This window comes from Chinchilla lanigera, unplaced genomic scaffold (assembly GCF_000276665.1).
Source record: "Chinchilla lanigera isolate Chin_1 unplaced genomic scaffold, ChiLan1.0 scaffold00105, whole genome shotgun sequence".
In the NCBI taxonomy this organism is placed as follows: Eukaryota; Metazoa; Chordata; class Mammalia; order Rodentia; family Chinchillidae; genus Chinchilla; species Chinchilla lanigera.
The window spans coordinates 2546938-2564252 of NW_004955506.1; the positions used below are offsets into that span (position 1 = coordinate 2546938).

General features: G+C 46.0%; 1 protein-coding gene across 3 annotated transcripts in view; it reads right to left on the reverse strand.

Annotated features, from left to right (window-relative positions):
• Rnf213 (ring finger protein 213) overlaps nt 1–17315 on the reverse strand; it is a 100025-nt gene that overhangs the window by 48599 nt on the left and 34111 nt on the right. For all 3 annotated transcript variants that reach the window (XM_013506013.1, XM_013506014.1, XM_013506015.1), the window contains 13 exons: nt 16601–16690; nt 15800–15922; nt 12067–12247; nt 11442–11615; nt 10956–11105; nt 7695–8281; nt 6318–6483; nt 4796–5013; nt 3481–3621; nt 3204–3368; nt 1390–2545; nt 549–742; nt 147–302 (listed from right to left, as the gene is read on the reverse strand). In XM_013506013.1, the coding sequence (XP_013361467.1) occupies nt 147–302; nt 549–742; nt 1390–2545; nt 3204–3368; nt 3481–3621; nt 4796–5013; nt 6318–6483; nt 7695–8281; nt 10956–11105; nt 11442–11615; nt 12067–12247; nt 15800–15922; nt 16601–16690 (3501 nt within the window). The remainder of the gene's footprint in view (nt 1–146; nt 303–548; nt 743–1389; nt 2546–3203; nt 3369–3480; nt 3622–4795; nt 5014–6317; nt 6484–7694; nt 8282–10955; nt 11106–11441; nt 11616–12066; nt 12248–15799; nt 15923–16600; nt 16691–17315) is intronic.

Genomic DNA, 17315 nt, shown 5'->3' on the forward strand with positions numbered 1-17315 from the left:
ATGGATTTTTCCTTACTAACATTGTACCATACTCAGCTGTTTCCATAGAGTAAAAGTTCAGGAACTACAAAATCCTGTCATCCCAAGCCCTAGCGATGCAGAACTGAAGCTACCCATGACCCATAGAAATGCTCTGTGATACACACCAGTTTTGAAGACGTGTTTGGCAATTCTGACTTTCTTTCCAGGATTTCCACGATATATAAATGGCGTGGGTTCCGAAGCCACATTTTCCCATTTATATCCATGAGATATTGTAATATGAGGAGTTTGAAAAGAAAGACCCAAATTCCAGTCTGCACCTAAAGACAGAAATGCAAGGGTTTTTTTAAAAAAAAAAAAAAGAAAGAAACACAAGGGTTTGTAAACACACAAGATGAAGGCCATTCTCCTGGCCCTAAGTGCCTTCTTGCATTTTCGTTTGAGACTATGACCCTGGTCACCAATACATAGAAGGAGGTCTCTTTGTACAAGGTGGAGGGAGGTCAGGAGGTAGGAACAATGTCTTTCCTGACCCCGCCTCTCAGCTGACACTCCAGGGAACTTACAGAAGCTGTCACGTCCAAGTGGAAAATCATAGGCTTCTGCTGATACCGCTCATCCAAGAAAGGCAAGAGGGAGCCTAGGACTTGGTTCTCATCCACCCGAGGGTCGGTCAACCGAATAACTTTCAGAGGGACCCTGTTTCCACCGAACTTCTCCTCCAGTTTGCCATGCAGTCGCTTCACATAAAGAGACTTTCCTGTGATGTTAAAATATGTAAATCAGATCCCAAGATTATGGACCAAGACTCCACATAAATCTATTAAAAGTTACTTCTTATTGTGTAAAATTCAAACCTGATGTAACTTGACATCAGTGCATAAATGTACACTGAGCCCCCAAGTCTCCTGGCTACTCTTCACCTGTGACCCTCACTTTTTTCCTGCTACTGACAGCAGCCCAAGTACAATGAAGGCAAGAAGAAAGGCCTGCTCCCTAGGGAGGGGGGAAGGATAAAAATCAACAGAATGAAAGTCACCATTTCCTTCCATGGGAAAACAGGAAGGGGAGGGAGAGGTTTCTGTCCCCGCTTGAGTCCAAGCATTACACCTGCTCTTCTAACAAGCAACATGATACTACATGATACTAAAGAGGTCAATGCAGTTAAAGAGGGGAAAGTAAAGTGCAGAGAACAATGCCTGGGGGAGGGAGTTCCTAGGAACTGTTAAATTTGCAACCCAAGAAATGAATGTTGTGTTCTAGTTAGGACAGGTAATGGGCAGTAAGACCTTCCTGAGATTTGGTCTCTCCACTTGCAGAAGGGCTTTATCTGAGCCACCCACAGCCAGAGAGGGCAGCACCACTTGGCAACCCCCACCCCCAGACAGGAGTCCACCCATTCATTACCGACACCCGCTCTCTCGGAGGTAACAATTCCAACACACATCCGGTCTCTGAACACTGAACCCGCTGACAGGGTCAGCTTTGGGACCTTGTAGTGGTGCTCAAGGTAGGCCTGGATATCAGAGAGGGATTCCTGCGGGGTGAGGAGGGCTTTGTGCTGGCTGAAGGCCGAGGGGAGGCAGCAGTGCTCCCGGGCTGCATCACAGACTACTACCAGCTGGTAGTCCTCACGGTGGCACTGTGTGCACAGGCTGTGGAAGAGCGCCTCTACCTGGTAGGCCACCTCGTAGTTCAGCTGATCAGCAAACAGCAGGCTGTAGATCTTGTGCCCCTGAGCACCTGGGGTAAGGCAACGGCGTAGGAGCAGGGCCACCTCCTCAAACGTGGTCTCTGGGGTACACAGCAGCACCTCATCAAAGGTGGGCAAGGGCTCATCTGGGGCCTGCATGTAGATGGCTAGGGCGGCAAGTAGCACCTCAGAGTGGCCACACAAGATCAGGTTGGGCTGGCCCACTTGTAGGCCGTGCGGGAGAGGCCGCTCCACGGTGATGCTGACCATGCGAGCCAGCTGAGCCAGACAGAGGCCGAGGGCATCCAAGTCAAGGCAGCCAGGCAGGAAGGCACTTGGGCACTCCAGGGACTGCTCCATGATGAACTGCAGCTTGGTCTCCAGGCTGACCTCAGAGTTCAGCTGCAGTGATAATTCTGTCATCACTGTACTCACGTGGTACATGGAAGGCTCACTATTGCACCTTCCAGTGGCCTTTAGGACATCACCTGTGGTGCAGTTGCTTTTGATGAAGGACAGCATGGTCAGGGCAGCTTTGCTGGGGTAGGATTTCCGGAGCTCAGTGCTCAGGTAGACCAGCTGCTCAGCAGTGTAGAAGTTGAGGTAAAAGTGCTCAGCACGCTTCTCCATCACGAATCTCTTCCAGCGGTCCAGAAAATGCTCCATCTTCCTGCAGAGGGCTTCCAGACATGTGGTGACATCCCCTTTCTCTGACAGCTGGGTCACCAGCTCCAAGCCAAAGTCCACGTGGAGGGATTTACCTTGCCTGGGGCAGCAGTACACTTCAGCCGTCCAGGCCCTGAAGAGCATGTTGCCAGCAGTGTATAGATTGAGGAAGGCCTGCAGGAGCCGCTGCATGCCAGAGAACACCTGGGGAGGAGAGGCCATGAAGAGACAGCAGGCAGCACATGAGTCTAGACACACACAGGGTTATAGTTCAGGGGACTTGTGTTCACTTACATCCACTGGCTCACACAGTATTTATAAATGGGTCCTTCCTTCCCCATCAATGTGATCAGCCTAATAAGAGGGTCTCTTTCTTAAGGAAGCATGAAGGTGAAAGTCAATGAATGCCGACTGTAGAGTTCAAATGAACTTTAAGGGCAGACCCCACAAGACAAGGGTGGGACTTACATTAGTCAACACTCCTGTGTCCATACAGTTCCTTCAGCATCAGAATCAGCAGGTGTTTGGATTTTTGTCAGTTTGCAAGGTAGTGAAGCAATTTACACTTCTTTGTAAGAACTACTCACTGGGCTATTTTCTTTCCAGCACAGTAGATTAATGACTAGTGGCACATTCACTCAGAGAGTCTCAAGGAGGAACTGCTTACACTAAGGGTCTGCCCTAAGCTCTCTATCTCTCTGGAGCTGTTACCTGGGGCTATAAACACCCACAGATCCACCATGAGCTGAATCATTCTGCCCATCAGATGCCAACTCAAGCTTTCTCAGGCAGCATGGCAGTGAAAGTGCCCAGTCTACCCCCAGGTGACGGTGGTACCTGCTGAGTGCCAGCACAACCTCACCTCTGAAAACCTCTCCACTTCCTCATTGTTGTGGTCTTTCTTGCCAGACATCAGCATCAGCTTATTCAAAAGCTCTTTCAGCTCCTCCAAAGAGTAGTTGCGCACTTCCTCCAGGCCACCATGACTCTCGGGGAGGATCAGGCTCAGGACAACATCCGGGGAAATCTGGGCGGTGGCACAGGTTCAGAGGTCAACTTCTGAAGGCACCCCCAAACCTGCAGCACAATAATGCACAGCACCTAAAGTCATACTAGATTCTGATGGGCGGGGAGCTCACCTTCTGGCCACCTGTGGGTGCCTTGATCACATAGATGCCCTTGCTGTTGATTGCTTTGGCTAGGGTCAGAGATGACAGCTCGACAGACCCATGGCTTTCCTTTACTGTCTTCAGCCACTCCAAGTTCCTGGCAGAATCTCGCTGTTAGGATAAAAGCAGAGTACAGGTTAGAGTTCATAAGGCCATCTTCCCTCCCAACCTCCTCTGCCTCTGCCCTCACTGGGCAGGCTCTGCTTGCCCCACTCCAAGGCTCTGGGTATGGCTATTAGCCCAGAGTTCATGACTGATTGGGTGCCACTGCTGTCCCTCAGGATCCATGTCACTCAAGGAAGTTCATCATTCACATGCCCCCTGGTGCCTGGTGTCCCCATGGATATATGGAGGGCCCCCAGGTGGCTGGGTAGATAGCCACAAGTCTGCTCTTCTATGAGCCACCATTCTGCTTGTCCTCAGGGCACAGAGCTTTCCAAGGAGTGATGCTACTGAGAAGTGCTAAGTTTTAATATTCTTTTCTGGTCCCTGATGAAAACCACAGGAATCAAAGAAAAACTGCAAGAGAGGCTCATGTCTGTAGCCTCAGGCATAAAAATTGTAAATCACTACTTCTGTTCATTTCCCATTTCTTCCTCCCACCACATGCAGAACCAGCTGTCCTGAGGCCAGTCCAGGCTACAGGCAGTACCTCAGCTGATCAGGCAAGGTATAGAGTGTAAGATACCTCAGACCCTGCCACGGACATTTGACTAAACTTAAATTTTTTTTTTCCTGATCAAAAGTTAAAAGTTAATCAACATATCCATGCATGGTGGCGCATACCTGTATCCCAGCTTCCTGGGAGGCTGAGGCAGGAGGATCAAAAGTTTGAGCCCAGCCTAGGCTACTTAGCAAGACTCTGTCTCAAAATTTAAAAACAAATTTTAAAAGGGCTGGGAATATAGCTCAGGATGGAGGCCTGGGTTCAGCCCCCAGTACTGGAAGGAAAAAAAAGCCAATTGTGAAGATACCGAAAAGTAACAGAATAACACTACCATTGGAGAAAGCTACTAGGAACATTTTAATCTATTTCCCTTCAGTCTTCTCTGTTCCATAGGGTAGAGACTGTTGCTGACGTGTGATTCTCTTACTTCCCTTTCTAACCAAAGACAGAGAAAGCATTTCACTGTAGAAAGTGGCTTCTAAGCACCAACTTGAATGGTTGCCCATGTCTCTGCCACACAGCTTTGCCAACCTACACGTAGCCACTCCCCCAGGGCCTCTAAGTGCCACTTTTCTAACTCAGTCTGCCGTGGAACAAGGAACCAGGAACAAGACATACCAGCTTATTGGGCAAGTTCTCATCATTGTCTAGAGCCTTCCAGAGCTCTGTCAGATGGCTCATGAACACTTCAAAGCCTGCTGTCCTATCCAGATCATACAGCAGGCAGGCATAGCCCTGCACAGCATCATGGAAGCAAGCCACACGGTCCACATCGATGTCATTCTCCCCCGCTGAGATGGAGGCCAAGTCTACAAACACCTTGAGTTCATTGATACCTTGGGGAGACAAGAGAATAGGTCAGTGTGGCACCACTCCTGGACAGAATGACATTCAGATTTGGGCCATCATCCCTAGTGAAGTTATCATCGGGGTTGGGGATATAGCTCAGTGGCACAAGTGCCTGCCTGGCAAGTACAAGGTCCTGAGTTCAATTTCTGGTACCGGAAAAAAAAAAAAAGAAGTTATCAATGAACACTTACTGAACGTTCAAGGCTTTAGCACTTCCTATGTTCAATAAATATTTGGGCACTTTGCCTTTTGCAATACATGTTGGCCACTGATAGACATAATCTATACCCAGAAACCTATGTCCCAGGTACCACATTAGGCTTGTATGCACCTTAATCTCCTTTAGTCTGCCCAGTGTCATCACTTATAAATAAGCAGAGGTTCAACTGGTAAATAATATATTGACAATTAAGTATAATAAATCAAGTCAATTCTCCTGGAACTAATTAGTAATCAGAGAATGTGCATGAACGTAGATCCAAGAGTCCACAGCAAAGCGAGCAAAAGCTGGACCTGGTGCAGCCTGTGTCAGTAGGAAGAAGCCCACATCCATGTCCCCACTGCACACCCGTGCCTGTTGTCTGCCTGCTTCCCACCTCCTCAGCCCAGTCCACCTAACCAAACAGGCTGCCAAGGCCCCAGCTAGAAGAGATGTGCATGGGCATGTTGAGTAACTCTCCATGCACAAGAGTTCTCCTTGTGTTTTGGTAAAACAAAACAACCCCCCCACACACACACATACATATACACACAAAACACCTAGAAGAGCTACAGAATTTATATGAAAATGACCCTTAGCTATTTGTAGCAAGAATCCACAGAGTGAGAGGAGTGGCAAAAAGTTTTTACATCAAGACCTGAGAAATGTCCTGATATAAATTCTACCCACAGCCAATGAAGCATGCACTGCTCACCTACTTAAAAAATTCAGGCAGGTCTGGCATGGTAATGTACACCTGTAATGCCAGTACTCTGGGAGGCCAAGGAAGGAGAATTCCAAGTTCAAGGCTAGTCTGGACAATTTAGTGAGACCCTGTCTCAAAATAAAATATAAAATTAAGGGCTAAAAATGCAGGTCAGTGCAAAGCCCTGGGTTCAATCTCTAGTACCACAGAAGCAAAAGGGAACAAAACAAAACAACCCCTGCTCCAAATACAAGCAACACTTTCTTATCTTACACATAGGACTCACATGGGTATGCCTCGTGAGCATCTCACAAAGTGCAGGAAACCCACACAGGGACCCACATGAGACCCTGGCAGCCACAGCAGGCCCAGAGCACTGGCCATACCTTCCAGTGCCTCGTGGAGCCAGCTGACAAGCTCTGTCTGTAGGGACAGCTCCTCCAGACACCGGCGACGCGGCTCACTGATATTCTGCAGCTTCTTCTTGGCTTGGATGAGCTGTGGGCTGATCTGGTCCAGGGTCTCATGGCAAAAGTTCTCAAAGTCATCATTCTACAAGACAAAGCTGTGCTGGGGGCTGGCGAAGGCTGCTGGAACACCTGAGTCTGCAGGTAGCCACAGCAACCACTTCGAGCTGCTGCCCTCCCCAACTCTGGATGAGTAGTTGCTATGGCAACAGGGGGACAAAGAGGGATATGGAGGAAGACAACGTGAGCCCCACTGCTGCTCCTGGCTGGCCAAGAGTCATTACTATTGCCAGCACCAGACATCCTCCTAAGAAGCTCACATGAGCTCTGAATCTGTTCCCCATAATCACCCTCCAGGTCCATGCTGCTGTCTTTTTCTGCATTATCAATCGAGACACAGGCCCAGGGCAGTGATTCACAAAAGGACATGCTGCTGGGTTCAAGGGTAAGTGTGTATGATTCCAAATTTTGCGTTAAATTTTAATCATGTTGAAGCCAGACATGGTGGCACACGCCTGTAATCCCAGCACTTGGGAGGCTGAGGCAGGAGTATTTTTATAAGTGTGAGACCAGCCTAGGCTACAAAGTGAGCTCAGGGCTAGCCTGAACAGCATAGTGAGACCCTGTCTTAAAAAAGAAAAAGAATGTTTAATCATGTTCATACTTTTCTCTACTACTAGGGCCACATTATGCCTTATAAATGCACATCTAGTGAAGGAATATTCATATCTTAGCTCTCACAGTGGCAAATTGGACAGCTGACATAGAATTTTCTTCTTGGGCTTTTATAACCTAATAAGAACCCATTCTTCTGTAGAGAGGATGGTGCTCCCTTTCCTGACTTCTTGGTTCTCATACAGGTCCAAGAAAACCCACTGGTGGGCTGGGGATTTAGCTCAGCGGCAAGAGCGCCTGCCTGGCAAGCGCAAGGTCATGAGTTCGTTCCCGGTACCGGAGAAAAACCAAAAAAAAAAAAAAAAAAAAAAAAAAGAAAACCCACTGGCTAAAGAGCAGTCACACCAGCCATAGACAAAGGTAAAAATGGAACCCCTCATATATTTCGGCCTCAAGTTCAGCACAGATGACAGCTCATGGGGCTGGGGATGTAGCTTGGCAGCATAACACCTGCCTGGTAAGCATGAGGCCCTGGGTTCAATTCTTGGTACAATAAAAAAGAATGACAGCTCCTGAGAGACTGCTGCACCAGCTGGCCCAGCTTTTAAAACCAGGAGCCCCGAGGCTCCCAAGGAGTGGAGGTCACACTTCAAGCCCAGGAGTCCCTAGCAAATAACTTACAAAGTTTAATAAAGTGTGAAGAACGCTGAAGTCCCCAGTCAATTCAAAGTTCTCCTTGACCTGCTGGATGACCCTGGCCGAGCTGATGGCCTGGTTCAGGCTGTGGTACTCTCTGATCTGCTGGATGCGTTCAGGGATCCAGTCCTTTCGGGCACCGGGATTCACAAGACACATGAGCTGGAGGTCGGAATCCAAGTCACCATATTTATCTACAAAGTCCTTGAAGATGTCATTGATTTTGGCAAAGGTAACCTTTCCTGATTTCAGATTGTGATAAAGTTCAGTGAACCTTGCGTAACAAGGAAGGTACAAGTATTCATAGACCTCTGTAAGCTGCAGGTTCTGCCTTTCCAATTCTTCTTCAGGATTGCTCAGCGACTGTGCCATCTCCTCCCACAGAACCTGAAAGATGTGGCTGTCTTTCAGCAAGTCTATCTTTTCAGCCATTTCTTGGACCTGAGAGCTCAGGTTGTAATGTGTCATGTGCTTGGAGATGGGGGATGTGGGTAGTGTCACGGTCACGGCTTCGTTTAGTCTCTTGCTGTTGAGGTCTTCAGAGTGTTTTGCCTCCATCTCTCCAAAGTCCACTTGGGAAACCATGAGGAAAAGTAGGATATTAAACCTCTAATCCTGGTAGCATTTTATGCTATTTACCTTGTATTTACTCTAATCACTTTTCTATGGTAACCCAACGGAATCCAACCTCTAGGTTTTTCCTCTCTCCCTTCTGAGGCTTGTTCACCAGTGAAAACTGTACAGAAGCACTGTAATCTCTGGGTGAAAAAGATATCTGGAAAACATACATCTATTTTCACTCCCTCCCAAATCGCACTCCAGTGACAGAATAAAAGTTATTTTTATATGCTGGGCATAGTGGTGCATGCCTATAATCCCAGCACTGTAGGAGGGTGAGTAGTAGGAGCAAACTGCAGTACCACACAAAAAGTCATAGCCTGATAAGGGGAGGAGAAGGCACGCAAGGCAAGTGAGCAGCTGCACAAGCCAGAAGCTAAGAACTGGTCATACCAGTGGAAGTGAGATATGGGCTCCGCAAACATGGAATCCTGTGACTCTGGGGGAGCTGAGCCTCAGCTAGCTTCCATTGCAGGGTTTCCTCAAAGCCCAGACTCTGATTTTATAGGTCACTGGAAATCAGAAGGCAGAGACAAGAAGTGGCTTCAAAATCTATTTAAGAAGAAGTACACTACACTCACGTAGAGCCTGCCCCACAATACAGCAGGTAGACGCCCCCACCTGACGAGTGACCTGTATCTTCTAGAAACAGTAAGGCAGAGGAGGGGCGGGACATCATTTGCAGACACATGCCCTTTCTCTGGAAGCTAACACAGGACAAGAAGTTTTCAATCTGAGAAGTAAGAGGAAGACCCAAGACCCAGGAAGTAGAAGGAGGTGCAGACTGCCACTACAAACACTGGATGCTGGGACCCCATCCTTCTCTCCCTGTCCTGACTTCCAAAACCTGGCGGCCAGGAATGGGGCTGGAAATGTGACCCAGGCAGCCGCAGTATCTGATGAGCCACTGCCCAGAAGCCCTCAAAGCTGTCAACGCCTTCTTCCATCCTGTCTCTGCAAAGAAACAGGCAAACAAGAATCTCCAGATTGAGTGTAGAAAATTTAGCATGGAAAACAGATGTCAAGCCAGCAGGGCTGGGGGTGCAGCTCAGTGATAGAGCGCATGTACAACATGCTGTGCACAAGACCCTGGGCTTCACCCCAACTCCATGGGATGGGGGGAGCAACTTGAAGGAAATAGGTAAATATGCAGGAAAGAGAAAAAGAAAACTTCTAAAAATATTAATAATCACAGAAAGAAAAAATACTATAACCATGAATGAGAACAGGATGGTGTAAAAGAGAATCATTCAGAGAAGAAAAAAAACTTTAAATGAAATATGCATATGAGGGCTGAAACTAAAAATCTAATAGGTTGGAAAATCAAGTTCTGAGGAAAGGTCTCAGAAAGCTGAAGAAAAAAGAAAACAAGAAATAGGAGAAAGGTTATGAAAGTCAGGTGATTATTCTAGGAGGTCCAATAGTCAACTGATGCGATTTCCAGTAAGAGGGAAAAAAATAATACAAGTATCAAAGACTTAAGATTTCTAGCTTAAAAAGACCTCCTCCTAATGTTCAGTACTGTGGGTGGAAAAGAGCTCCATGCAAAGACACATTACTATGGAATTTCAGGATATCAGAGACAGAAAGATATCAATAACACCCAGAGGGCAAATATGTCACATAGGAAGGACCAGACATCTTAATAGCAGCATTTCAGGGACAAAAGGAGTGACAAAGTCAGCATTCCTAAGGAAAATGACTTCCAACCAGGAGTCAGGACCTGCCCAATGATGCTGTGAGGACAAGGGCTATGCTCGCAGGCAGGTGGGGCTCAGAGTCCAGCCTCCTGTGCAGCCTCTGCCAAGCACAAGGGGCAAATAAGCAGGCAGGGACACTGCACTCACCCCACCTGGACAGAGGCAAAGACAGGGAGCAGTGAAGGGAGTCTAGGCTACATACCCACCCATGGACGATGACATCTACTTCAGGGAGAGTCTTATGGGGAAATTCAGACAACTGGTACAGTTCAGGATTGACTTAGAAATACGTATGAAGAGGAAAAGGACATAAGACAAGGAGAGTAATGGCATAGAAACCGAAAGTTTGTGTAAGAAACCTAAAATAATAAACTGGGCATAGTGGTGTACACCTGCAATTTCAGTACTCTGGGAGGCTGAGGCAGGAGGATCACAAGTTCAAGCCTAGCCTAGGCAACTTAGCAACTTAGTAAAACCCTGTTGCAAAATTTAAAAAAAAAAACAAAAACTAGGGCTGGGGATGTAGTTCAGTGCAAAGGTCCTGGGCTCATTCACAACAACAACAACAACCAAAAGGAATAAGCATAGCATGCTTTGGGGCCCACATATGGGACTACCAGGAAGCCCAAGACTACATGTGCAAGACACAACCTGGAAAATAGGGGCCTAAATGCTCCTCTCCCACCACGGGGAAGTCAACAGATGACACTGGCACAGGGGAAATCAGTGGGGTCTTTGGAGGTAAATACCAAATCAGAAAGATCTAAGCAATGCAGCTGATTTCCCCTGGCAAATACCTGTAAAACTTGGTTAAAAATTGTTTTTGTTTCTGCAAAACAAGTTCTGCGCTTGTGACTCCTTTCTACTGTGTCCTCCTCCAGCCCTGCCCCGCACCCCCCTTGGCCACACAGCGCAAAACAGGAACCACCTGGTACCAGGTGTCTCGTCTTCCCGCACAGCTTCAGGAGGCTGTCGACCCATCTTGCCTCTCTCTTTAGAATTCGCAGCTCCTTCCATCTCCAGTCCAGCACTTCCTTCATATTACACTGGTTCTCTTGACCCGAAGGACATTTTTTCTCTGAAACAACAGCCAAGTAACCCAACAGGCCCAAACAAAATATACCGATTTCCAAGGCAACCCGTTCTGCCCCCTCCCTCTGCGTTTGCTCCCATGAGAAGGGACCAGGAGGGCTTCAGTGGAGCCACGGGCTCGGCAGTGTGGAATGAAAATGAACAGGCACTCTTGCTTTGACGTTATTTTATCACTTTTTCCTGAGAGTTGTAAACCATTCTTCACAACTTTCTGGAAAGAGATACTGATTAAAAGGACTACAAAAACACACATGCTAGCACATGTGTCTTATCCCAGTAATTCCTCAGCAGCCGGAAGTACACGTCTCCACCCAGCACTTACTCAATTCCCAGATGCTCAGAAACTGAGTCCTGTGCTTCCGGATCAGCTCCAATTGTCCAACTAAAATAGTCCCATCTTGGAGGTCACCAGCAACTTTTGTGAACACAGAGTCGGCTATAGCCATCAACTTCTGGCCTTCCTCTGTAATACTGGCTAAAATTTTCTCATTGGTTCCTGATCAGAGGAAGAATACATTTAAAACAGTGGGCTCCCTGCCTCCCACTCCCTGTGCGTATCATAGGCATTCACAAAGATCTCTGGGTCTGGCCTGACTCCCACACAGCACAAGCAGGAGGTTTCAGATGTGCTGTTACTCCACCCGACTCTGCTCCTGCTCTGGAGGTTCAGTTCTTACCCTAATTTGTCTCCTGCATGGCTTGCATGACTGGGGAGAGGTTTCCACCAGGAGCCAAGTTAAGCCAGGAGAACCACACTGCTTAGGGTTTTACAGCCTGTGTCTCCTAACACAATGAACATATATGTCTTGGACTACACATGGTCTGTAAGAATGGCCTGGCTTTGAACCCCTGCAGAACAGCAAAGGGAACTGCAACAAGGCACACTCATACATCAAAGTCCAGGAGGACAACCACACCACGTGACATTTGCGGCAGCACCCTTGTACCATACAACTTGAAGAGCTGCTCCACATCTCGCCAGGTAAGCAGGTATTTCAGAATCTCGTCTGGGTCATCCACAGCTTGTCCATTACTCTGAGGCCAGGACTTGGTAACCACAGCAGACAGGAGGATGCCAAGTTTCTGGCAATCCTGACAGGAGAGTCCTTCAAGGATACTGGTCTGAGACTATAGGAAAGTGAATAAAAAGAAGAAAGTCTAGAAATTTTTATTACTGGTTTGCTGTTTAATAACAGAAATAAGGTATCCAGTAGCAGTTCAGAAATCTACTGAAGGTAGTTTTGTAAGACCTCAAAAAAACCCAAAATATAGGCGAGGGGTGTGGAACAGTGGTAGAGTGTACACACACACATGCGCGCACACACACAAAAGACAGTTAATATTTTTTTGAGCACTTTCATCTTCCTCTGTACTATTTTCTTAAGTGATCAGTACCAGAGATATGAAGTAACACACATCAACACCAACACCCACTCCCCACAAGTCATGCCTTCTCCTGGCTCGTTGCCAGGTTTTATATCTCTCCCAGACTTTTATATCATGAAAAATATGAAAATTAATGAGTGAAATCTTAATCATCATTTGTTTCATGTTCCTAAACCATAATTTTTCAAAGACTGTGCATAAACCACAAACATTTTAATTCCCTTTCTGATTCTTTACCAGGAAACAAAATGTTTTTCTCCTTTAGGTTCAAAATTTTTCAAAGTTTCAGCAAATATTTTTTTAAAAATAGGGTAAATTTAGAACAAATACATCTTGCCACTTAAAATGACAAAACAAAACATCCAGAAACATATGAAATGAATTATATATAATGGCCAAGTCAGGTTTATCCCAGGGGGGAAAAAGATTGGTTTAATATGAAAGAAACAATATAATACCAATAAGTACCAATATAATACCAATAATACCAATAAGTACCAAAAGACAAACAACCACATGATCACTTGTTATACACAGGAAAAGTTTTTTACAAAATCCAACACCCCTAAATTAGAGCAGGGATGCTTGATTTCACTGCTTTTATCATAGTACTGAAATTTCCAACTAGGGCAATCAGCTGAAAAAAAGAAATAAAAGGCATTCATACTAAAAAGCAGGAAATAAAACTATCCCCATGAACAGATAACATCATCGCCCATGTAGAAAACCATACATATATATATATATGTTCTCTCTCACATAGATACCCCCACTGGAGCTACAAAATGACCCCAGCCAGGTTGTAGAGTACAAGAACAAGGTACAATTGTATTTTTATTGTATTATACAATTTTACAATTGTATTTTTACATGTACAATTGTACATTCACAACGAACAATCTAAAACAAAAATTAATTCCAGTTCCAACTGTGAAAGAATAAGGTACTTAGAAATAAATTTCACAAGACAGATGTACAACTCAGGCTCTAAAAATGAAACATTATTGAAAAGAAATTAATGACCTAAAAAAAGGAAAAAGACATCTCAGACTCACACATTGTAAGATGTGATATTGCAAAGATGGTAACATTCCCCCAAATCAACCTACAGATTCGACACAGTCCCTATCAGAATTATGCTTCATTTCCTTAGAGAAACAGATAAGCAGAGTGTAAAGAGTTAAAACAGACTTTCAAAGGAGGTACGCCAGTGGCAGACCACTTGCTTAACATGTACGTGAAACTAGGTTCAATCTCTAGCACCAAAACCAAAACAAATAAACAACTTTTAGAGGAAAACACAGCCTTAAATCTTTATGACCTAGAATTTAATAAAATATTCTCTGATAGCAAAACTATAAGCAACAAATCTAGGTGTGGTGAGGCATACCTGTAATCCCAATGCTCAGGAAGCTGAGGCAGGAGGACTGTGAGTTCAAGGCCAGTTTGAGCTACATAAAGTTCAAGGCCAGCCTACACTATGTAGGAAGTCTCCGCCTCAAAACACGCACACACACACACACACACACACACACACACATACACACACATACACACAGACACACATGCATGCACAAACTATCACCAAGATATTGGACTTCATCAAAATTAAAAACATCAACAGAAACTACAAGAAAAGACAATCCACAAAATGGAAGAGACTATTAGCAGGTCATATGTCTGACAGGAGACTTATATATGAAGCATATAAAGGGGCTGGGGATTTAGCTCAGCGGCAAAGCGCCTGCCTGGCAAGTGCAAGGTCGTGAGTTCGGTTCCCGGTACCAGAGAAAAACCAAAAAACCAAAAAACAAAAAAAAAAACAAAAACAACAACAACAAAAAAGAAACATATAAAGGACTCTTACAATGGAAAATAAGAGCACAACTATTAAAAATAGGCCAAAGATCTGAAGAAACATTTCTCCAAATATGACATAGAAATAGCCAAAAAACATATGAAAATCTGCTTAATATTATTACTCATCAGAGAATCAAAACCACAATGAGATTCCCCTTCACACCCACCAGGACAGCCGAAATTACCAAGTTAGATAGCATGATCGGTGGCGAAGTGGAGATGCTGGAAACCTACAATGTTGGCTGGAATATGAAAGGTCCAACGGTGTTGGAAATTGGTCTGACAGTTTTCCAAATATGATCCAGCAATTCCATAGCTAGGTATGGAATTTCACCAAGAGAAATGGAAAGATTTGTCCACACAAAAACTGTATATGAATGCTTACACCAGCATATTTATAAAGCCAGAAACAACCAAGCTATCCATCAGTGGACTAAGGAATAGCAACTCTATACAATGTGGTATATACATACATACTTACACACTGTATGATTTCATTCCTGTCACGGTGAGTAGGGAAACCTATTATAGAGACAGAAGCTAGACCGGCTATTGGCTAGGCTGGAGGATGGGTAGATGGAGAATTGCGAGGTGACAGCTAAGGCAGGTGGGAGGGGTTTCTTTCTGAGGTGAGGAAAATGGTTTAAAATCTGTGATGATGGTTATATATTTTGTGAATAACCCAAGCCCACTGAATTGTAACTGTCAATGGATGAATAATGAATTCAATAAAATAAGAAAATGAAAGCCTCATAAAGTTATTAGCTAGTAACAAAGACTAGAAGTCCTTGGTCCCTGGAAGATGAGAATCTGTACTTCCAGAACTACTTGCTGGCCCACTGGGACGCTAAGGCCAGCACTAGAAACAGGAGCAGGGGTGCTAGGGTCCGCAGGGAGCCTGGATGTGTGGTGTCCTGAGGGGACTGTTTCTGCCAGCCAATGAGGGACAATCTCTTTCCACTTTGCAAAAACAGAAAGAGCTCTAAGTGAATTGACAGTATCTTTTTTGTTGTTTTTCTGTTTTGCAGAGGATCAAACCCAGGGCCTTGTGCACACTAGCAAACTGCTTTACCATTCAGCTACACCCCTAATCCTGATACAAACTTTATGGTTTCCTATGTTTTCCTTTCATAAAGGATTTGTCAACCTTTTGGAGTCTTTCTGTGCATGTCAGCAGAGGACAAAGCCAGTGAGCCGCACTGCTCAGAATAGGCTCATATGTGGACTGGCCTGCATGTGGGTGGGTGCGGGCTCACTTAGCATAAACAGCCTCAGCTTCGGGACGTGGGGAGAGGGCACTGGGCTTCAGTGCCACAGAGCCAGGCAGGGAGCGGGATGTCCAGGATCCAGCCACTGCTCAGCCCAGGCTCTCAGAACTAGCAAGCACTGAATAGCCTTTGGCTACAGGGAACCCAAGCAGGAGAGATGAGTCACCTGGCAGGTGGAGTTCACAGCTTCGAAGACACAATTCTGGAAGCTTGTGGCCACGCTGTCATCGAGGCCGGTGGCATCCCACTGAGTGCTGCAGAAAGCAGCAATCTGGAGGCGAGGTTCTGCCTGCAGACACAGAGGGGTGTGAGGGCTAGGAGGTAGCGCTAAGGCACCATGGCGTGGAGCACCCCATCATTCCCACCTCCCCACCTGGTCCCTGACTCTGACCTCATCTCATGCTAAGCATACCCTCTCTGTTCCCCATCATCACAGGAGCAAAAAGAAAACCACGTGTCTTTTCTGTTGCTCTGCAAAAACAGCAGCTTGGAGAACAAGTAAATTGTGAAAAAGAATTCACTTTCCCCATGTTTCCATTTTCCTAAAAAGATCCCTTCGATAGGTACATGTAAAACCTTCATATCACATAAAAACTGATTTTCCTGAGGTCAGAGGCCTGCATTCAAAATGAAGAGTGCTTTTTATGTTCTCTCCACTGTCACCCTGTTCTACTAAGGCTCCTGTCACCCACAGACTGCTTGGAGCCCTTGCCTGGGGGAGGACCTTGCCCCATATATGTTTAAGGCTCCTACACTGTTCTCAGGGATATCACACTAGAACTTGGAAATTCTTTTCTGTGGTCAAACTGAAGGCCAGATCAGAAAGAGAAATACAAAGGCATGGTTTATCGCATGTCCCACACAGCCAGACGGGCCATTCGTTCACATCCACTGGTCCTTCTGAAGTTCTGGTCTCACTGATGTCCCTTCAGCCACCCGCAAGAAGAGCATCCCCGATGTCCCGTACTTGCTTGAGCCTCCCTTCCATGTCCCCCAGCAACGACTTTTTCCAGTTATGTGCCACAGGGAAGTTTATGCCCACCAGCCGCCGCCAGACCTGCAAAACCAAATGTCAATGATGGCCACCAGGACAGCTGTACAGGGTGATCCTACAGAAAAGACAGGCAGCCAGGTGTGGGGACATGGGCGTGCAGTCCCAGCTATTCAGGTGGCTGATGCAGGAGGACTGCTTGAGTCCATGAGTTCAAGGTCAGTGTACACAACATGGTTTAGACTGTGTCTCAAAATAAGTCAGGCAAGTGGGGTATGGTAGTGGCGTATACCTGTAATCTCAGCACTTGGGAAGCCTGTGGCAGGAGGACTGCAAATTCAACCCAGCCTGGGCAACTTAGTGACTTAGTAAGACCCTGTCACAAAATTTAAAATTTTAAAAGGTGTAGGTATAAGGCTCAGTGCAAAGGCCCTGGGTTCACACAAAGCCTGGCATGGGGCCACATGCCTGTAATCCCACAGCACTCAGGAGGCAGAGGCAGGAGAATGAGCTGAACTCATTCAGCTTGAACTACACAATGAGACCCTGCCTCAAAAAATAAAACAAATAAACAATAAAACAAAACAAAAAACAATAAAGAAAGCCCAATAACCATGGGAAGCCCGATACAAAGGGAACTGGGTCACACAGATACCGGTCTCTGGTCCCATTTTCATCACTTGTGAGCTGT